This window comes from Protomyctophum parallelum (assembly GCF_964188405.1).
Source record: "Protomyctophum parallelum genome assembly, chromosome: 1".
NCBI lineage: Eukaryota > Metazoa > Chordata > Actinopteri > Myctophiformes > Myctophidae > Protomyctophum > Protomyctophum parallelum.
Window position 1 is genome coordinate 31,224,572 of NC_139697.1, and position 23,440 is coordinate 31,248,011.

The 23,440-nt window shown below is 44.1% G+C and overlaps 1 protein-coding gene across 1 annotated transcript; it reads right to left on the reverse strand.

Annotated features, from left to right (window-relative positions):
* Positions 1 to 458: 458 nt before the first annotated feature.
* On the reverse strand, positions 459 to 21,195 carry smap2 (small ArfGAP2; the record flags this gene model as incomplete). Its single annotated transcript, XM_083766573.1, has 10 exons — positions 459 to 1,570; positions 2,871 to 3,274; positions 4,016 to 4,175; positions 5,608 to 5,699; positions 6,074 to 6,134; positions 6,295 to 6,354; positions 6,594 to 6,672; positions 6,884 to 6,969; positions 7,632 to 7,765; positions 21,090 to 21,195. The coding sequence occupies 10 exons, from the start codon at positions 21,193 to 21,195 to the stop codon at positions 1,436 to 1,438; spliced, it is 1,317 nt and encodes a 438-aa protein (XP_083622699.1). The 3' UTR covers positions 459 to 1,435.
* Between the last annotated feature and the right edge of the window lie 2,245 nt (positions 21,196 to 23,440).

The following is a 23,440-nucleotide window of genomic DNA, read 5'->3' on the forward strand; positions in this document are numbered from 1 at the left end:
ACAAGTATGTGCACACACGCACACACACACACACACACAGATATGGGCATGCAAACAGATCGCAGATGAGAGTTAATTATGTGGTCATAACTAATAGCCTCCGTTCTTTGAACTTTGTGATCTGCACCCCGGTCGTTCTCTGGGCTGGAGCACAGTATTCTCAAGGCAAGCACTTGTAGATCTGTGTTTCCCAAACGTTTTAGCCCGTGACCCGAAAAGATAAATTAGACATTCGGCACCCAAACTCGAGGAAAATAGCAGATCTACAAGCTCACAATGCGTCGCTTTGCGCCGCACTGTGAGCTTGTAGATCGGCTATTTCCCCTACTTCTTAAAGGTTTGTTTTCTAATTGGAATTTCTTAAGAATTTTCTTTTACTTATTCAAGAAATTATTTTAGATTTTTTTTTTTTTTTTAATGGCTTATGATTATAATAATTAAAAACAAAATGTAGGAAACAAAAAAATTATAAGGGACCCATAAAAATGTGTCTGTGACCCATAAATGGGTCCCGACCCACTGTTTGGGAACCAGTGCTGTAGATCAGCGAAGCGTGGCTGAACTGTAGATGAGAGGAGAGATTGTATGGCTGGAGAGCTGGCGTCAAAGAAACCTCCTTCTCCTTCTTTCTTCTGACTCCTTCTTCTCTCTACTCTCCTCTTCCTGCATTGCTATATAAAGAATGTCTTAACGAAAGAGTTTGTTTCCGTTTTCCAGCTCCGATGTCGGTCAACAAGCTATTGCATCGCTGTTTCTCAATATCTGGTCCAGCCAGGGGGCAGAATAATAATGGACCTTTATGGGTCTGTTACTCTGAGATCCCCTTTTCCACCGCTTGGTTCCCAATGGTTCAGTTCTTTTTGGTTCTTAGTCCATGAGCCAGAGCTCCAAAATTGGAACGTTAATTATGACTTGAGTGGGCAAAACTATACCTATATTAAATTGTTTATAGGATCAATATAAGTACATTAATATATGATAACCCTTCCACAGTACTTAGTTTTTTCATATTTTCTATGTTTTGCATATTTTCCTATATAATGCCTCATTTGCATATTAAAAAATAACATTTGTAATACAATAAATCATTGTCTTCCTGTAGCCTAAGTAATCAACTGGGGAAGTTTCATGGTGATGACAATTTAATATAGGTATGGTTTTGCCAACTCAATTCACAATTAACTTTCCAATTGTGGAGCTCTGGCTCATGGACTAAGAAGTAAGAACCACAAAGAACTGAACCGTTGGAACTGTTTCCATTGGGAACCAAACGGTGGAAAAAGGGCCTCAGTGTGTACAAATGGGAGCCATTTGGTTCCACTCGTACCGTACACTCTCAGAGTTACTAGACCAGCGGGTCCATTGGGATCCGTCCCCCTGGTGCTCCCCCCGGAGGGCCAGACTGACATTACATCGTTTACCCACACCGGTGACATCATTTCCAGACCTGCGCTGCCATCTGCGTGGGGTTCTGAGTGCTCTGTCCTCCCGTGTGTTGTTGGCCACTGTATCCGTTCATGCCGTTGGTGGTCGCTCCGTAAAAGTTCATGCCCGCCACGTGCTGAGTCATCTGAGAGAGGCAACAGCATACACACACACACACACACACACACACACACACACACACACACACACACACACATTAGACTCTGTTCTGAAGCTCAGTGCTGGAAAAAAGTACTCAAATGTTTTACTTAATTAATTAAAAGTATCAATACTGCAACTTGAAAAGTCAAGAATTCAAAATGTGCTTGAGTAAAAGAACAAAGGTATTGGCATCATCATGTACATTTCCTTTTAATTGGCTGATGTGTGATGAGAAAATAGGTTTTTTTGTGTCAAAATCTTTTGAAAATAGCAGATCCCCCCCCAAACGTTTTAATTCCAAGGGCTCCATAAATGATATAGCTTGCAGAGTTAGTTCAGTCAGATATACTCGAGGGGTTTCATGCTGTGCTCAAGGGCGCATACATATACTCAAGGGGTTAATATGCTGCATTATTATGTGGGTGTATTCAGTGTGTGCAAGACCCACATGTCATTCGCTGATGTGGCAGTCAGCTGACCAATTGGGCGGGGTATTTAAGCTCCCTAGATTAGGTGCTGCCACACTATCCAAAGAGCCGCGCACGTCTTCGGCTGCGCACATAAGCTTCAAAACCGGGTTTTATAGACAGCTGGTGGATGGAAAAGAAGCTCCACTTCCGCGGACGACTTGCACGACGGCCAGATTCCCGGAAGCGCTCTCCTCCGCGTCAATCGTCCGCGGAGGTGGAGCTTAATTCCCATCCGCCAGCTGTCTAAAAACCAGCTGCGCACACGCATCACAGCTTCTTCTGTCCGGTGTGGAAAGGGCTAGAGAATGCATGCTTCTTCCTGCCTTCCTCTGCATATGGTTCCTGGTTGTTGTGTTTGCTCCCACCGCCACTCCAGCACCATCGGTGGGCTCTGTTATTTCTGTTCCCCATGGGAGGTTGTTATCTACTCTCAGTCACAGTGTGTGTACTGTACAGGTCCATTTAGGACCCCCCTGTACTGTACAGGTCCATTTACAGTCACAGTGTGTGTACTGTACAGGTCCATTTAGGACCCCCCTGTACTGTACAGGTCCATTTACAGTCACAGTGTGTGTACTGTACAGGTCATTTAGGACCCCCCTGTACTGTACAGGTCCATTTAGGACCCCCCTGTACTGTACAGGTCCATTTAGGACCCCCCTGTACTGTACAGGTCCATTTACAGTCACAGTGTGTGTACTGTACAGGTCCATTTAGGACCCCCCTGTACTGTACAGGTCCATTTAGGACCCGCCTCAAGGCACTCGGAGAGCCACTTTGAGAGCCAAGTACTGTAAGACAAACACAACATACCTGGGCAATGTTCCACTGTAGCTGCTGCCTTTGTTGCACTCCATAGCCCTGCTGCTGGTGATGTGGGCCGCTCAGACCTCCCAGCATGCCTTGCTGCCCTATCAGGCCATTGTGCTGCTGCTGCTGTCCCAGCATGCTGTTCTGCTGAACTCCCATCATGCCTTGCACCATCCCCGACATGACCGGAGCCTGTCCTCCCATCATGCCACTCTGCTGTCCCATCATGCCGCTCTGTGGTACGGCGGCCATCATTCCACCTTGCTGCTGTGCTCCTGCCATGGCCATCTGCGACGCCATCATGGTACCTCCTCCCATAGCTCCCCCGGCCGCCGCCTGCGCCAGGGAATGATGGTACGACCCGTACGGATGGGTGGGGTAGCCCATCTGGTTCATGTACAGTCCTGCTGAAAACACAATGGCCATTGTGACATTTGCTGAATTAGCCCTTCATCGTTTGTGTGAGTGTGCGTGCGGGCGAGTGTGTGTGTGTGTGTTATCTTCCCCAGGTGTATATCATTTGTAATCAGCCCTCATGTGTATATTAGCCTTGTTCCCCAGTCAGTCCTTGTCGGCTCGTTGTTTGTGTTGCATCATGCCAGGCTGTCTGTGATGTCTTCTCTCTTCACCTGCATTACACCCAACCATGGCTTTTGAACACTATTCTGCCTGGCTGTCCTGCTTTGGGCATTGGGCCTACCGTGTGTGTGTGTGTGTGTGTGTGTGTGTGTGTGTGTGTGTGTGTGTGTGTGTGTGTGTGTGTGTGTGTGTGTGTGTGTGTGTGTGTGTGTGTGTGTGTGTGTGTGTGTGTGTGTGTGTGTGTGTGTGTGTGTGTGTGTGTGTGTGTGTGTGTGTGTGTGTGTGTGTGTGTGTACTTGCATGGAGAACTAGTAAAGACACTTACTGTATACATAACATGCTCTCCATTGTATCACACATGCACTTTTAGACACAAGTCCTCCTCCCGGGAATTTTTCTTTCTGTTTATATCTCTAATCCCCCATCATGCACCAAACTGCAAACAATCGTCCTTGGTGCCCCTTGACTCAATGTAGGCCTATAGCACTTCAGGTTGACATGTAGATACAAAGACATATTTGACTATATGCATCTTGACTTGAGACCGTGGGTCATTTGAGAGTTCTTACCATGGGCAGAGACAGAGGGTGCGGATGCGTACAGAGACAGGATTGAGTCCTTGGACAGTTTTTTGACAGTACCCTCTTCAGTTTTGGCTGCCGGGTCCAGGAACAAACTGAGGTTGTCGGGGACAGAGGCAGCCACTCTGGGCATGGAGCTCGACACAGGCTGCAGCGGAACCAGAGGAGCAATGCTCTAACATAACCAAATACAGCACATTCTACCTTCTTTTTTATTTATTTGTATTTAAAGGATCCCCTGTTTGATATGCATTAGGCCAATGGTTCTCAACTTTTTCAGGCCTCAACCCTCCCACCCTGACAAGCACTTAATTGAGGCAATTTAGTTGGACTCGGTTGCACACATGAATATTGTGAAAATAGAAGATTGAAGCTCACAACAATAATCTACAAGCTCCTTGCAACGTGAGGTGTTGTGAGCTTGTAGATCGGCTATTTTCTTCTTTTATTAATGATAGGATGAAAGTAGTCTGACAGGAGATCGGGAGAGAGGAAGGCCGTCGGGAATCGGGAGTCGAACCCGCGGCATGCTGTCAGGCTGGCTCAGGTGCCCAGACGGTTGAACTAACCGTCTGGGCCAGATCGGCTATTTTCAATAAATTGTTGCCTCTTTCTTATATTATTTCACAATTTGGCCAATGTTTGACAAGTTTTTATACAGTACTATGTTGATTACTTTTGATGCAGTAATGGCAGTAGCAGTAGCTACATGTATTACTATTACAATTTAACCACAACAGATGCTGTATACATCGGCTATTTGGAAAAAAGAAAGCTCACAATGCGTTGCGATGTGATGCAAGCTCTGCTTATTTTCCTAAATTCTTAGAATTTTTGAAACATTTTTGATAACAATGTTGTATGGGAGGCACGATACATTTTGAGATGGGGGTCTGCTGCGTCCAAATCCATTTGGGGGTCCTTGCCATGAAAACGTTTGAGAAGCACTGATGCATATGCAGTGGTGGAAATTGTACTACATTTTCTTTACTTAAGTATCAATACTGCAATATAGAAATACTCTGTTACAAGTATAAGTCTGGAATTCAAAATGTAATTGAGTAAAAAGTACAATAGTATTGGCATCAAAATGTGCTTAAGTACTCAAGTAGGCTACTCATTATGCAGAACGTCCCATTTCAAAATTTCAAATGTCTAAACATCTTATAGCAGATCTGCAGCTTGTAGATCACCTATTTTCAAATGGCCGAAAGGGCTATGGTTCATGTATTATCTTTTGTAATAGTAACTAAAGTAACTAAAGATTTAAAATAATTGCAGCGGCGTAAAAGTACAACATTTGCCTCTGAGATGTAGTGGAGTAGAAGCAAAAGTATTGGATATTTGGAAACACTCACGTAAAGTACAAACACCTCAGAACTGTACTTAAGTACAGAACTTAAGTAAATTGACTTAGTTACTTGAATACATAGGGCCTAAATGGAATCCCTGCTATCCCTTTTGAGTGTTTGTTATACATTCTTTCTAATAAACTACAATCAATCAATCAATCAATCATCAATCATCATTCAATCAATCAAAACTTGACATCACTGATGCATGTAGTATGTGTCTCTTACGGCGGTCTGGATGGCGGAGGCCGAGGAGGAGGCTGGCAGTGGGCTGAACAGATCCAGGGCCGACGCCGACGCCGCCGCGCTGCCTTTGTCTTCTGAAAGAGACGCCACACCGTTGGACAGCGCTGGGCTGGGGGAGGGGCTGGGGGAAGGGCCGTCTTATAGCAGCAGTAGCAGCGAATAAGGGAAGCATGACAGGATCAACTGATTTGCAAGTGTAATGTTGAGCATGGAGTGTGTGTGTGTGTGTGTGTGTGTGTGTGTGTGTGTGTGTGTGTGCATGCGTGCGTGCGTGCGTGCGTGCGTGCGTGCGTGAGTGCGTGCGTGCGTGCGTACGAGCAGATCATTAGCGCTGCTCTTGACAGTATATGCTAATTTGCCATATCACTGTATACATGTACTGTGTGTATGTGCGTGAATGGGCATTTGGAGTGCGTGTGTGCGTGCGTGCGTGTGTGCAACAGCATACCCAATCCAAGCAGATCTGTAACAGACGGGTACTGTAGTGTCCTCGGACTCGCTTCTTTTTTCTGCCACAGCAGCCAACAGACAGAAGGCAAATAAAACACTGTGGCTGTGAATACGTCTGTGCTGACAAGTATCAGCACCAATTATGCAGATGGCTGTAAACAGCAGGACACGGATCATTTCACTGTGCAGAGTACAAACACAACAGGGAAACAGCCTCACCAGTTTCATCTTCTCAAACACCACCGGCTCCTTGGGGATGTTGTCGCAACTCTTCTCTTTCTACAGTCCACACACAGAGAGAACAATAACTAACGCAGGTGCATTGACGATGTCTGAATACACTAATCCGATCTGATCACTTGCAAACAACAGTGTGTGTGTGTGTGTGTGTGTGTGTGTGTGTGTGTGTGTGTGTGTGTGTGTGTGTGTGTGTGTGTGTGTGTGTGTGTGTGTGTGTGTGTGTGTGTGCGTGCGTGCGTGCGTGCGTGCGTGCGTGCGTGCGTGTTGTGGACACTCACCCTGAGCATCTGGATGTCAATAACCTTGTCCATGTATTTTTTCCTATCATACTTGTCCCTGATGAAGATCTCTGCAGACCTGCACAGTCTGTCAAGGAGACAATTTCCTAGGTGCTGTATTGCTTCAGCTCACTCACTCTCTCTCTCAAACACGCACATGGACACGCACGCACGCATGCACGCACGCACGCACGCAGCACACACACACACGCACACACACACACACACACACACACACACACACACACATGCGCTCGCTCGCACACGCACACACACAGTGGTAGGGATACTGGTCCGTCTCTGGTCGTTGGAAGCACTCAGGTAAGAAAGCCTCGTAGAGACGTCTGGCCTTGGCGTTCCCCATTTCCTGAACACACTGATGGCAGACAAGCACAAAGCAGCTGTGTGATCATGACTTGAGCCAAAAGGAAAACTGGAACCAGCTACCTCCTTAATTTGATCAGGATGGCAGGAGTGTTCATTTTAACCAACCTCTGTCATGCATCTATAGACCGATTCACAGAGGGGTGCCCTGGGCGCGGCCATTACTGGATTACTGAGGGGTAATCCATGGAGCAGGTGCTCCGTAGGCCAGGTGTAGCTAATCAGTGCTGCTGCACTCAATGGTACACCTCAGTAATGGCCGCACCCAGGAAACCCTCTGTGAATCGGTCTATACTACTAGTCTAGATGCCCCAGAGTGTTGACGTGACACATGCTACTACTAATGAAGTTGTGTTCAACGCAGGTTCAGGAGTAGATACCACCTCTACCTAATCACTCCCATTCTCTATCTCCTTATCAAGTTCACCTGCGTATAGTCTCACAGCCAATCACGTAACATTCCCCACAGCATAAATACACCTCTTATGTCATCTCTTACCTGTTTGATACTGCCTAATCTTGAGCAGTTGGTGTGGTCTCTTACTAGTGAAGTATAACTATAATAGCATGTGTCAAGTCAACACTCTGGGGCAGTCGTGTACCTAGCATGCATGGTGTCAATGTTGTGGGCCTGTTGTTGTTGTTGAGTCTGACCTGGATTTGTTCCTGCGTCCACTGGTCCAAGTTGACCGACTTGACCTTGGAGATGTGCACCCCGAGGTTGCGATGGATCCCTGCGCAGCGGATGCAAATAAAGATCCCCAGGTTCCATGACGCCCACCTCGGACCTAGTGGACAAGAATGGTGAAGAGGAGATTAGACGTCAGGCAGAGAGCGAGAATAACAGGATCTTCATACCAAACTCTCTTGACACGAAACATTAGACACTAGACACACTGACCCAGAATAAACAGGCAAACATCACAGCAAAATGTTTAGACGGTGAAGAGCTTCGAAGAGGTTAATAGAGACACACTTTGAGAGGATGAGAGTATGCTGCTACGGGGATTTTTGAGAAGGGGGGAACGAAGAGCGACATGAACAAGACAGATTAATTTGAGTCCAATTATAGACGGGTTGAGCCCAAAACCTCATTTGTGAGTTGGAATTCAGCAGGGATTCCTCGCCTATAATCCCGTGTAAATCCTGTGTGTACTGACACATAATAGGATCCACCAAGTGTTACAGCCTACATAGCTGATAGTGAGACGAGACAGTGAGAGCTAAAGCACAGACGATTTTGGAGAGTCCTAGCCCACTGATTACTGCAGTGGTTTGAACAATAATGTCTTTAAAAAGAAAATATGTAAATAAAAATGAGAGGCCCACACAAACACACACACACACGCACGGCTTTCATTTTCGTCAGCGCAAAAAATGAAAGCCTGGGGAACCGCATTGGCCACTCTGTTCTAGAAGTGGGAGTCAACCCTTCCGGGTGGGCGTCGCTCCAAATGATGTGACGTAGTGCTGCACTGGGGGGGGGGGGAGAGCAGGGACCGGGGGGCTGACGGACAGATCGGTGAACCAATCAGGGCGTGTGCAAATCTCAGCCGAGATCCGCCCCTCTAGACCAGTAAGGTAGAAACCTAACGCGTTAGCTCAGGCTAATTGGTACCCTACTTTTGTATGTTTATTATGTGGGCATACAATTGCGCCACTGTTTTAGTGATTGTATTGCTGCTCTGTTGCTGTATCTGATTGGTTTGCGCGCGTGCGTCTTCCTTCTTCTACGGGGCGGCGGTGGCTCAGGGGTAGAGTGCCTGGATGGTAACCGTAAGGTTGCCAGTTCGAACCCGGGCTCCCCCAGAGTTACTGTCGAAGTGTCCTTGAACAAGACACTGAACCCCTAATTGCTCTCGATGTGCTAGTTGGTGCCTTGCATGGTTTCCGCTGCCATCGGTGTATGAATGGGTGAATGTAATGCACAATCTCTGTAAAGCGCCTTGGATAAAGGCGCTATATAAATGCACCATTTACCATTTACCATTTCTACAGTAGGTGGCGGTGCACCTTGGGGGGTGAGAAGATCATTTATTATGTTGCTCCTTGGTATTTTTTTCTGCTAATCTTACGCAACGACCCTCTTTTGGAAAATGCAGTCTGCTTCAAAGAGAATGCCAGAGCTTTGGTGTCTCTCATCTCTCTCCTCTTGGCCTTCCCTCTTTTTCTTCCCACCCTCCCTTCTCCTCTTCGCTGCAGGCTGACTGGATGTTGTACAGCAGTGGTTTTCAACCCGGTTCATTTCAAGTCCCATTATATATTCGGCTTTTGAGCCACGGACCACCATTTGATGACCCAAAACGAAAGAATATTTTGTTGTCGTTGGATAAGATTTTGTCTACAATTCCATGCTTTTGGCAAACGTTTATCAAAATAACAATTCTTCTACAGTCTCTAATTGTGTAAACTTCTGGCAAATGAAGTAATGCAGATGTTTAACAATAATGTAACTCTTGAGAGCGTACAATGAAACCAAATAGACCCTGGTGTTCCCCTGACCACTGGTTGAAAACCACTGTTGTACAGTGTACACTGCATATTGCCTATACTTCTCTTCTGCTCCTTGATGCATGCAGTACACACCTTTTAGCACTAGATGGAAGAGCAGCATTTGGTTTGGCTCTCTCTGTGAAGAGCTGACTGCTGATGTCAGATGGGGGGGGGGGTTAAGGAGGATGTGCAAAGAAGGGCCATTCTATGCTAATGAAAGAGGAAGTTCATTTTCGGAAACAGAAACCTTCATGCAAAATCTTCCCCTGCGTGGCGACAGGGGAAACGCTGGGCCCAGTTTGTAAGTAAGACAAACTGGTCTCTTGTCTGAGTTGCATCCTATGCGGGGCATGTGCTGTCAAATTACATTCTCTGACTAATTGTTCTCGTTGCTGAGAACAATTTAATTACTAACGTGTGGTTAAAAAACAATTGACAATGCAAGCGCACAGTCATTGATCTTCCTATTATGTGCACAAACAATTATGAAAGATAGATAAGATAGTCTGACTAACAGACCAAGAATCAGTAGCCACCAACCTGACTGCCTGGTTTCAGCATGCTGGCTAATAATAGTAGAATTACTGAGCAAAGCCTACTTAACCGAGCTCTAAACACTGGCACTGGGAGAGAGAGGGGGGGGAGGGAAATGGGGAGAGGGAGGGACAGAAAGAAGAGACGAGGGACGAGATACAGAAACAGAGGGAGTGTCGGGAGAGAATGAGTAAAATGAGTAGAGAAATGCCAAGAAAAGATTTAGCACTGGAATTAGTTATTTCTATTTGTCCTTCCCAGACCTCTCTAATCTATTCCCACATCAATCCATCCATCCAACTCTCTCTCTCTGTGTGTGTGTGTGTGTGTGTGTGTGTGTGTGTGTGTGTGTGTGTGTGTGTGTGTGTCTCCATAAAATATATCTTTCTGTGACATTCTTTCCCCATTTATCCTGGCTCTCTCTTTCCCTTCCCCACAATGCTGCACAATAAATACATAGCATTTTTATTTTTCATTATGATAGGAATTTCAATGGTTTTGAATGACCATGGGAATCTATGAGACGCCATGCTGGCACCAACATCCAAATCAAATTGCTCTTCCTCTTTCGATCTCGACTTACAGTAGCTTGACTTTTGTCCAGAACGGCGCCTCACCCAAAGGAAAAACAGCAGTGCTTTTTATGAATGCTCAGCATTTGGGGCGAATGAACAAAAGTATCGGCATGCCCATAATGCTAGCGTTACTACAGAGCCGTAGAAAGTAGAAAAAAACGGCAGGTTACAACCCTTTTTTTGTTGTTTTTCTTCTTTGTAATTATTTGTTTGGTCCAAAATATTGTGTGTGTTGTCATGATTTGTCACGACAAGAGTTGGCTTCGTACGACGCTTAAAAGGTCTTTAAATAAATAAAGCACGAAATGCCTATGGGACAAATGCATTGCGATTCATTTCCTGGGCCACTCGTTGTTCTGAAAGGGGGAGGGACTGCGACGCTCTATAGGCCCATGATATGACCATGTTTTAGGGAAGACAACCCTGAAGTTGTCTGTCTGGTTGTCATGGTTACTAATCTGATTCTCCAGAGTGATTAGGGGCTAAGAGTGTCATCAGTGGAAATCTGGCCCACCTGGATTTCCCTCTATATAAGAGTCTGCTGGGCCACGATCTCATTCCTTCTCTCACTATGAAGCACCAAACGAGCACTCCAGCTATTTGGTTTTGTTAACTTAACTTGACAACACGCATGCTCACACAAATTGGCCGTTGCAGGTCAAACAGCAATGCAACAATAAAACACACACTGCTATTGAAAAGGTCAAGCCTTTTCATAAGCGGTGTGCGAATTAAATTTCCCTTTTGTGGCTGCTTGAGGACTCATGAGTCTATTTAGGGCGGCAATGGCTCAGGGTAGAGTGGCCGCATGGCAACCGGAAGTTAGTATTGAGGTGTCCTTGAGCAAGACACTGAACCCCTAATTGCTCCTGATGAGCCCTGTTGGTGCCTTGCATGGTTTCCTCCGGCATCGGTGTATGAATGTGTTTGTGAATGTAATGCACAATCTATGTAAAAGCAACATTTTATTTAGTTTGTGATGCATGAGTCAAGAAGTGTGGGAGAAAACAAACAAGACAGGCAGGTTTGCATCACTGCTGCCTTACACAAGGCCGTCAGAAAGCCTTTCTTCCCCCGCAGAGAGCGGACATTGTGTAAACCTTCTTGTTTATTTTGTCAGAGAAAGAATGCCAAGACCTTCATGTTGGCGGACACACCGACTAGCTGGGTTTGACTCACAGATAGCAGTGTGTACCCGATTTAAAAGGCACGCTTCAGAGTGGCAGAGTGCGAGTATATGTGAATGAATGAATCATCCGCCTGGCAAATGTACAGCTGTGTTTATATCAGTTGAAGAGAAAACAGAATCGGTGGACGAGTTAAAACCACGGACGGACAAAACGGAAAGTGATGGTTTTATAGTGGTCTCATATAGATGCCAAATGGTGTACTGTACATTAGTTGTTTAATCACCTGCTGGGATTCGGTAGGGGAACACATTCACTGTTTGCATAGACAAGTGTGCATGCATGCACCCACTTACAGTACGGTACGGTACACACATACACAGCACGCACAAACAGACAGAGAGACACACACACACACACACACACACACATGAGCAGGTGCATGTGTGGCTCATTAGCCCATATCCCACTAGGATAAATGGTGGTCCCTGCAGGTGCTGGGATTATCCTTCAGGGGAACTGTCATCACTGGGCCCTGTCCCTTCCCCTCCCCTCAGCTCCCCTCCCCTCCCCTCAGCCAATACACATTACACAATGTACAATCTAAACAGAACAAACCCCTTATTCTAAATTTAAATAAACAGTGAGAGCAGTGAAGTAGGCTAGTGCCTTCCCATGTCCTTGTTGCTACACAGCCTTCAGCCACAGAACTAAGCCAGAAAGCCCAAGGCTTCTCAGTGACCCAGTAAGAAACAGCATAAGCAGAACCAGCTCAGCAGATGGACACTTATTGATGACCTTCCAATTACCACTTTACAGAACATTTTAGGCTATCAATTAATGCATTTTGAAAAAAGTATATATTTATAAGTACCGGTATATATTATTCGAACCGCCGACCCATGGATCATTGGATGACCTGCTATACCTCCTGAGCCACAGGAGACTCTTGTGGTCATTGTATTCATATATAGATACATACTCTACTAGGTAGTCTAGACTCTTGGGGTGGCTCAGGGGTAGAGTGGCTGGGTTGCCAGTTCGAACCCGGGCTCCCTCAGAGTTAGCGTCAAAGTGTCCTTGAGCAAGACTCTGAATTGCCCTTGATGTGCCGGTTGGTGCCTTGCATGGTTTCCGCTGCCATCGGTGTATGAGTGTGTGTGTGAATGGGTGAATGTAATGCACAATCTATGTAAAGTGCCTTGGATAAAGGCGCTATATAAATGTGCCATTTGTAGTCATTGTATTCAGTGTTTCTGCCCCAGTGACCAAACAAATGTCATGCCATTAAAGGGTTGTGAAAATCATAAACAATCAGTGGATTGTGATCATGTGATGAGTCAGCTCATTCACACGTATCAGCCAAATGTTTGTTATTTTTTTTATTTTAATGGCCGCACAATGCTTTTCCATTGGGAGTCACATGGTTTGACCAAACATTTTTGTTTGATGGGGGGAGGGTCAGAACACCACCGGCAATCAGCAATCAAACAGAAATGTTTACTACACTACTGAAGCAATTACCAAGCAGCGCTGCCTGTTTTTCTTTTGCGTCTTTTGTAATTTGTCACACTCATGCATTTATATTATTTATTTTGTGTGGCTTGTTTTGAGAAGCGCTACATGAATTGAAAAGTGTGTCAAGTCAACATCAGAGCCAACACAGTTAGCATAGCGTTCAGACCAGAAGAGTGCTGTGTCACTTCCAGACAGGGCAGGGCAGGGGTGACATTGAAGCGGTAACCGTGCCAACCTCCTGCGTTTACAATGTGACTCAGTGCCAACTTGGCCAGAAAGAGAGAGGGGGGAGGGGGCACCCAGCCTCTCCTACAGGCAGCCAATCATTATCATCTCCTGGTTTCAGGAGAACCACCACTATACCACCAACCGGTGGAAGGATGACAGAGAGCGGGGCGGGACCGTGGATGGAAAGGGAGTAATATCGCCATGGTGACCCTCGGGTGTAAACATGAACACGAGAGCGATGGAGACAATACAAGGAAGCCCCCCTCCCCCTTCCTTGTACGCACACAAACACTCGAAACCCTTTGAGGGTAGGGTCGAGAGACAGACGCCAACAATCACCTGATTTGCCCTCTCTCTCTTCCCATCTCCCCATTATGGTGCAGTCTGCCGTAGCATAAGCGACTGACATATTTGCTAACACAAGGATATCCATGTGGTCGAATGCTTTTAGACCCATGCTATTAGGCAGCCTGGGAGTGTCTGCAGGCTTTTTGAGAATGTCCCGGTGGACGTACAACCCCTTAACCTTGAAAGTATTAGCGCCACGCTCTATACTTGCTGAGATAAGAGTCATCACAGTAGGTGTGGACATTATGAGGAAGTGGAGGAATCATTTATGGGAGATACAGTACAAAGAGAGTGCGTAGTCAATAACTGGCACCTAAACTGTCAGCAATACACGGTCAAATCAAATATACAAGGTCCAAGGTGCATTAAAACATATAATAGATAAATAGCAATGGATAAATAAATACTGTAACACTATGGAAGGCACAGGCAGCAATGCTTCTTTTCTTGTGCAGGTGGATAACCTTTCCAGCAGATAAAAATAGCAGCAGGTGGCCCAGGCCGGCCTAGCGGTCCAGGCACGGGTTCGAGTCCCGATCCAGGCGACCTTTGTTGCGTGTCTTCCCCCCATCTCTCTCCACGTTTCCTGTCGACCTACTGTGTAAACGAACATGGGATTTTACTGTGTGTGATTCTCTCATCTTGCCAGTTGCCACTATCCATAAGCTTTTGGGTTTCTGGGATAGTTTCAGTCCACCTGCTGTGCTGCTTGTGGATGTTTTCTTGTGTGTGGCACAGGTGAATTTGGTGAAAGCACCCACTACAAACGATGCAGACAGTATACCTTCAGCCACTTCCCGTTTCTACGCCCAAACAAACCACACAGTAATCTATGTCAAAGCACAAAGCAAACAAGATTAGACAAAAGCCCTGTCCAACACCATATGGCTGAAAACACCACTTGGGGTGGACCTGTATAAATGCATTAATGCTGATGGGTTTCTCTGTGTGTGTGTGTGTGTGTGTGTGTGTGTGTGTGTGTGTGTGTGTGTGTGTGTGTGTGTGTGTGTGTGTGTGTGTGTGTGTGTGTGTGTGTGTGTGTGTGTGTGTGTGTGTGTGTGTGTGTGTGTGTGTGTGTGTGTGTGTGTGTGTGTGTGTGTGTGTGTGTGCGCGTGTGTGCATGTGTGCTGTAGGGACATTTTGCATGGGAAGTGTATTATATTACACTTCCCATGTATAGTACCACCTTCAACTGAATGTGCTAATTAGATAATTGGTGAAATCTCTGGCAAGCAACCCTTCTACTGACAGTGGAACAGAATAAAAACCACTTGACTTGTTTCCATAGATACATATTGTGAAAATAGCAGATCTACAAGCTCAAAACTAAGTGAGACACAAGTTGTGAGCTATTTACACAATTATTGCTTCTTTCTTATTGATAATTTGGCCACCTAGCTGAGGTGTTCGTCTAACTCCCAACTGTAAATATGGACCCTCAGTTAAATGAACACTCTGGGATTTCACGGCACATGCTGAGAGATAGAACGTATAATTTGGCCTTTAGGGAGAGTCAGGAGTGAGGAGGTGCTGGTGGGATTCAATTAAAATAGCCTGTGGTAGTGTATGTGCTCAGTGTCACAGTGAGTGTCTTACAGTGTTTGAGGCTCCCATCGCATCATCAAAGGGCTTATATATAGGCTGTTACTACACAGTCAAAATCCTCAGTGTTAATTCAACTCTTCAACTCTGGTTCCATCTGCCCACTAACAAGAGTGTACAGATGGAACCAAAATGGTTCCATTTGTACACTCTTGAGAGTTGAATGAACACTAATTTTCTGTGTACTACATGAGTTATGTAGATTTATGTTCACCCCAGCCACTCAATCACCACAATGTGTGATTGAGAGTAGGCCAGGGTGAAATGTACACGGTCAACTGCATGTCTTTTATTTTGATTTCCATAGTACATACTGTATAATTATACATAATGTGTTAACAGTTGTTTTCAACCAGTGGTCCAGGGACCACCAGTGGTTCCAGGTGGTCCCCAGCTAAATGGTGGAGAGTCAAATTGACCCTTATAGAACTTTAACTGTTGAGAATGTAAAATGAAATCAAATGGACCCTCTCAAGAGTTAAATTATTGTTAAATATCTGCATTTCAAGAAGTCTACACAAATAGAGAATGTTGAAGAATGTTATTTTGATCAACATTTGCCTGTCGTCTCTCCTACCTGGTAGGAAAGATAACAGGCAAACATTGATCAAAATAACAATGGAATGCATGAGCATATACACGCACGCACGCACGCACGCACGCACGCACGCACGCACGCACGCACGCACGCACACACACACACACACACACACACACACACACACACACACACACACACACACACATGCATGTTCACATACATAAACACAGGCATCTCAACTCTGTTGGTTTAGGACCTGTTCCGATTTCAGTCTAGACTCTATTGGTATATGAGACACAAATGCTGAAATGTGTGTGTGTGTGTGTGTGTGTGTGTGTGTGTGTGTGTGTGTGTGTGTGTGTGTGTGTGTGTGTGTGTGTGTGTGTGTGTGCGTGCGTGCGTGCGTGCGTGCGTGCGTGCGTGCGTGCGTGCGTGCGCGTGCGTGTGTGTGTTTGTTTGTGTGTATCCCATTCCCACTGAAATGTTTCCATGGCTCTAATGGTTAATTTATCCTTCGTCGTACAACGGCGCCACACAATGAAAATAGCCGATCTACAAGCTCACATTGCGTTGTGACATGATGTATTGTGAGCTTGTAGATTGGCTATTTTGGGCGCGCAATACTGGTGCACACACAGTATGAATCAGGCTTAAGTACCTCCCTAGACACAGATAGCAATGTGTGGTAACAAGAAACCTTTCCAGTCAAAGGCTGTTGTTATGAACCATGTTACTCTAGTCTATGACAGTATAGCCGGGGAGCCAGCACCAAAGATTTGAGAGGACCTATGATGACATGCTTTTTTTTGTGTTTTTTCTATTCACTTGGTCATTAAGGTCCACAGAATGAGAGGTCTGCTCTGCCGAAAATATCGCGAAAAAACGTTATGGCCATTTTTGTATACCCCACCATAGACAATCAATATAAGGCAACATTTCATCATACTTTAAGTAGCATGTGACATGTTAAACTATGGGTTTCTCATGATTCTGAATCCATTCCAAGCATTAGTTTTGCACGAGAAACACTCATAGCCGTCATCACAAATGTGATGAGGGCAGCACATTTGGACAAGTGGATATGGCCAAATTTAGGCCAAGGAGTGTTTTTCGTGCAAAACTAATGCTTGGAATGGAATCAGAATCATGAAAACCCCCTAGTTTGACATGTCACATGCTACTTAAAGCATGATGAAATTTTGCCTTGGTTGTAGACTTCTTTTTGCGATGTTTCCGGCAGAGCAGACCTCTCTGTAGACCTTAATGACCAAGTGAATAGAAAAAACACAAATAAAAAGTATGTCATGACATCACAGGTTAATCCTTAACCGTTGAGCTTTTGGGCCTGTGGCTCCCCGGCTATTGATCTTCTCAACCTTGTTACTTTCAACAACCCCCACTTTAAAGACCATGGGGATCCAATTATCTTTTTTATTCTTTTTTTAATCTCTGGGACCCCAATCTACTATGAATCATCCCATTCAATGGACAGGAATTACATTCAAATGGTAGATTGGGTGGTAAAATCATCAGCCTCTGTAGACATTTTTAAAGCACAGCTCAAGACCTACTTCTACACTCTTGCTTTTAATTGATATTTTACATTATTCCTTGTTATTCATGTCCTCACTGTATTGCATTACTGCTATTATTTTAATGTTTTATGTCTTGCTTTTCTTTTCTTTTTCTTCTCCATTGTTCTGTAAAGCACTTTGAGCTCCATTCCATGTCATGAAAGGTGCTATACAAATAAAGCTTTATTATTATTATTATTATTATTATTATTATAAACTCTCCATTTGGATTCTAATCACCCACCGGGGGGGGGGGGGGCATGTTGACAACCACTGCTGAACAGACAGTGCTGTTTGAACAGCTTTCATTCAATAATGTTGGATGAAGCTGTTTTCGTCAGCCAGGCCAATGGGCTAGCACACATTCACTAACCAGCCAACCCTTACGGGTCAATTTTCAGACATTAAACACTATACACACACACACACACACACACACACAGGATTTTAGTGTATATTTGGTTGCAGCAGACCTTGCTTTATTCACTTAACCCTAAAATATGTGAGCTTGCAGATCAGGTATTTACTGTGATGGTTTTCCCCCAGAATACAAATGCTGGGGTCTCCAGTCACTCTATCTACTGTATGACAGAAAAGACAGGAGAGAAGTATAGCGGTCATGTCACCGGCTGGAGGTCAAACAACGCATGTCAGTCAGTCTGTCTGCCTGTATCCGTATGTATCTGCCTGTCCACTGGACCACATGTCTCTATATACACCAGCCTCCTTGTCCGACTACCAGTTTGCAGTTGACTTTGACATCTGGTTTCTCCATCTGTAGCCTAACCGCCTTTCCATTTGTCCACCTGACTGTCTATATGTCCATTTTATTTTAGGCCGACTGTGTAAAACATTAGCAGGATTGCCTTTTGCTTTCCAGGAAATACAATAAATAATAAATGATCAGTTATTGATATCACCTGTTAAATCTGCTTCAGTCATGAAGGGTAGACATTGACAAACAGACGAACAAATATGCTTTGTCATATGATGTGAACAATAGCAAAAATGTATGATCTACAATACATCTACAACTTGTATTTATTTATTTTTTATGTCTGAGTTGTTTTTGAAATTCGTTGAACATTTGAGGGACCTTTAAAGTTTTCACAGATAATGACATGCCCAATACCAATAGGGATACCCTCTAAATCCTGACCTATGTTTTCTGAAAGAAATCAAATATTTATTTGAAAATTACCAAAAAGAATGATCTCATCTTGCTATACTCTACACAGCAACAACTACCCCAAAAGGGGTTCTCATCTTGAAAGGTAAAAAACAAACAAAAAAACAAATGGTTATAAAGTGTTGACACAACAGCATGTTTAGACTGATTGCTCCCCATGTTACTTCCCCATGTTTGTGCGTGTGCGTGTGCGTGTGTGTGTGTGTGTGTGTGTGTGTGTGTGTGTGTGTGTGTGTGTGTGTAATAATACCTCTGTTTGCTTGTGTCTCTATCTGTCTGTTTGGTCATCATTGTATGTCTACCGCTGTGTGTTCTGTGTTTGCCTGTCAAAGTTCTAGCATGGAGACCTGAGGCAGAGTAGCATCATGCATCCATCAGTTTAGCCTAAGTTCCTTTTTTTCTAAACATGACATGCTGCTGTTTCTAGTTATTAAATGATTGTGAAAATCCATTAGATTACTTGGCTATTTACCCCCCCACCACTACCATCACCAGAGTACTCCCATATCAATCTCCCAATTACGATCTTTTGGGAGATTAATGGATGTTGGAATTGGATAGACTAGTTGATGGATATTTTCTTTGGTATTTTATGTTCACATCTTATTACTATGTTAAAAAAGACCTTGTATTTGGTGTACAGGACTGCCCTGTCACCCAGTGATGTTATATCTATATTTGCATTGTATTAATTCTATTATCAGCTGTCGCCCACTCCAGATTGAAAAATGGAGTACGACCTGACACACAACTTTGCCCTAAAGATGAGGATAAAAACACCCTCTCACCCAATGAGATAAAGAGTCAACAACAGAATCCTAATCACGGGACGTGATTAAAGTCAAAAACAGGATTCAGACTATCGGACGCTCATGACACTGTACTCTGATAACCACCTCTCGACCTATTGCAATGTGACAGCTGAATTCTGTATCTATGACATGTTTTCCAGTATATAGGTTTGTGCAAAATGATGTAACTGGGTTCAGAACACTTACAGTACGGAGAATTCTCTCTCCTACTTCCTTGACATTTCTTGTAACAACGCTTGAACCAGAAGACTTCACTAAAGATCTGACTGCATTACATGGTATTCCTGTGTGAAATTCTTTAAGGTCTCTTCCTCTCTGGTTTCCCCAGAGAGAAATACTTTTGGGTGGTCTTGATTGATTGAAGTTTCTCATGGTTCAAAGGAAGAATAGATAAGGTGGAGCTGGAAAATAACTCAACACTAGTAATAGATTAGAAATTGTAATTACAATCAATTATACATTCATCAGTTTCATCAGTTATCATGTGTCTGAAATCAAAGTGGGACTTGTTTTTCCTGCCCATTATGTCCAATGATTGCACACCATGGACTACTGCTCAGGTGCCCAAACACAATACATCATTATTGGAATTTGGAGCTTGTTTTCCAAGTTTAGAACATGGTAGTGTAAAGTGATGATGGTAGCCTACAAACATCAGCACGTGTGTGAATGTGTGGTGGCCTATATTGGCATTGTTGGATATGTGGAAATAAAATGTAGGACTATAGGCCTACATACATAAACATCAATATAAGGAACTTGTGATGTCTCGATTAGCTTAATCATTATCCTTTCTCTTCTCAACCAGACAACACGTGTCAAAAGAAAACAAGCAAACAGCAGGTTACAGAGTCCACGGCCTTTCCTTTCATTGAGGTTATTGACCTACGGTATATACCTACACAGAAAGAATGGTGTGTGGCAAGTGAAGGCTCACATGCACGAATACACACTACTAGGCCTACACAGTTAAAAACTCAATGTTCTAGAGTTACAAGTCACACACACACACACACACACACACACACACACACACACACACACACACACACACACCTGCTACTGAGAGTCTCACCCTGGGAAGTGGGAACACATTGTACAGGGCGACTCAAAGTCAGTGCAGGGAGCATGGTTTATTCTTTACTCTTTTTTAGCCTATACGGAATAAGAGGAACATCCTCGTGGGACCTGACGTTCTTGCAGCATCGTAGGCTACAATATAATTGGCCGGGATGGAGAATGTATGCATGCAGCCAGCCGGGGGGGCAGCAGGAGCACGGCATTCTTCTCCAAGCCTTGAAAAAGAGGTTGAGTCTGAGTCACTCATGATGCATCTTCAGTAACGTTTGTAAGGTATAATGATATCCCCCGCGTGTCACTGACTGTGTCAGTACTGTAGCAGTATTGATTTGAGGCATATAGCCAACGCCGCGTGTCGTGTCAAGTAGAGTAGCCTAGTATACAGCTAGAAAACACATTGGCATCACATTATTAACATAACATAACATAACATAACATAACATAACATAACATAACATTACATTACATTACATATAAATATAATGACCTACCTTTTGATTCACAGTCTGCGCAGAATTTATTATCTTCCAGGGCTAGTAAAGAGTTGAGGACGGCTTGGTATCTGTCAATGTCTTTAACTGATTTGCCCGTCATCATCGCACTATTATTTTGCCGCCCCCCCCCCCCCCCCCCACCCCACAGTCAGTCCGCAGTTATTTGGGGCTATTTGTGAAATAGCCTGTTAATTCTAAAAGCCAGGATTTATTTTCCTCCCCACACAATGAGACCTATATATTTCTTTGAGTATAATGCAGAAGGAAGCGATGCGCTTTGGTTCCTCTTCCTCTCCTCCGCGAGTTTGATTCATTCACCGCGATGGGATAATTGCCTTGAAGCGAGGAGGCAGCGTGCAGGTTTACTCCAAGTAAATCATCCAACAACAACAAAATATATATATGAAGCTACACGATATTGCTGGGATGGAAGATTGAATGATTTTCAAGCGCATCTGTGTCCAGTTATTTATAACGAGTGTTGTTCTCTCTCTCTCTCTCTCGCTGTGGTCCTACTCACCTCCCTTTTACTGGCAGCGGCACTGCTGCTGCACACACGCACGCACGCACACACGCACGCACACACACACACACACACACACACACACACACACACACACACACACACACACACACACACACACACACACACACACACACACACACACACACACACACACACACACTTTTTTGTTTTTTCCAAATTAAATGTTACTTATTAGTGCCAATGATGTAGATTAGAAATGTAAAACATACCACATTTTATCATTAAAAAAAGTATTTTGTATTTATTTGTCTCGTGTTTTTCCCCCTTCACTGTTTGTAAAATTCCGCCACCTCCTGGTCAATTAGAAGAGGGAATTAGATTTATTTTGTGTGATCCATATACGGTATACTCTCCTTTAAGGCTAATCCAGAGTATGGATCTAATATAGATCAAGACTATCGTAAATATGTTTGATCGATGTTGACAATGTTGAAATCAATGTCAATTAATAGATAAAAATACAAATAGTATGGTAGGTATTGGTATTAGTAAATACATTCAGTCTTGAGGCTAACTCTGGACCAGAAGGTGGCGGTAGTGCACCAAAAAGCTGTATGCCAACCGTCGTAAAACAAAAAGAAGAGGAATTAAGTTTGACAGCTGACCAGTGGTTGCCATGTCCGCTTATTATTGTGCTTGTTTTTCTGTAAAGTTGCTTGTAAATATTTGTAGTTGCTGGTTGCGTTTTTTTGGGCTTGTTTCCTAATGTTGTTTAAACCAGCATTACATTTTCTAGTCAAGGACCCCCCCAAATCTTATACATTTGTCTGCGGAGTGCGGACCCCCATCTGAAAATGAAAACATGTTATGCCAGCAACCCCATACAAGTTTTGTGTTATTAAAAATGTTCAATATTCCACATTTTCCAAAATTTCTTCAAGATGTATTTGAAAATAGTAGATCTAAGCTCGAGCTCAAGCTCAAGCTCGTTGAAATAGCCCATACATGTTAGAGGGTGAAGTGCTTGCTTCTTTTTTGAAAAGGCCCTCAGCTCTGAACTCAGTAGAATCTGCACCTGGCTCACACAAACTACTGGTATCCTTACACCTTGGAAAAACTGAATCACAGCACCTCAAAGGCCCTTAAAACAAGACTCCAGACTTCCCAAAACAAACTGGTCACGCACTCACGCTTCTACTTGGCCTCTCTCCCCGAACCCACCTCACCCCTGCCCACTTTGACAGGCTGGAATGGCTTAGGGTTGACGACAGAATACAGCATCTTGCAATGGGTCTGGTCCACAAGATTCGATACAGCACCAAGATACCCATGTACCTGTCTAAATAATTCCTTAATGTCAATGAAGTCAATGAAGGGACTAAATTAATTTCGCTCCTATGCCACCAAAATGTGGAAAGCCCTACCAACAGTCATTAAGACATGTGAATCCCTTGACTCCTTCAAAACCGCTCTCAAAGGGCACCTATATGGACGGCTGCAATTCAAAACTGCCCCCCTTTTCCCCCTCACCCTATGTGTTTTCCCTTTTTACCTCTATGATGATTTCCTGCTTTTTGGCTATATAGAGGTGTATATTTGTACGTCCCGAGTCGACTAAATGTTTTGATGAATTGAAAACGGTGGGCCTTATTGTAAACAAGTGTAATGCTTTATGGTGTCGTCCACTCACAGTTTTTGTATTGAGTTGTGTTTGATACTTCAATCAATCAATCAATCAATCAATCAATCAATCAATCAATCAATCAATCAATCAATCAATCAATCAATCAATTATTTTGGGCTTAGACCCGGTTTGCTTGTTTCTCTCACACAATCTGGCAACCCTGCAGCTGACCCGGAA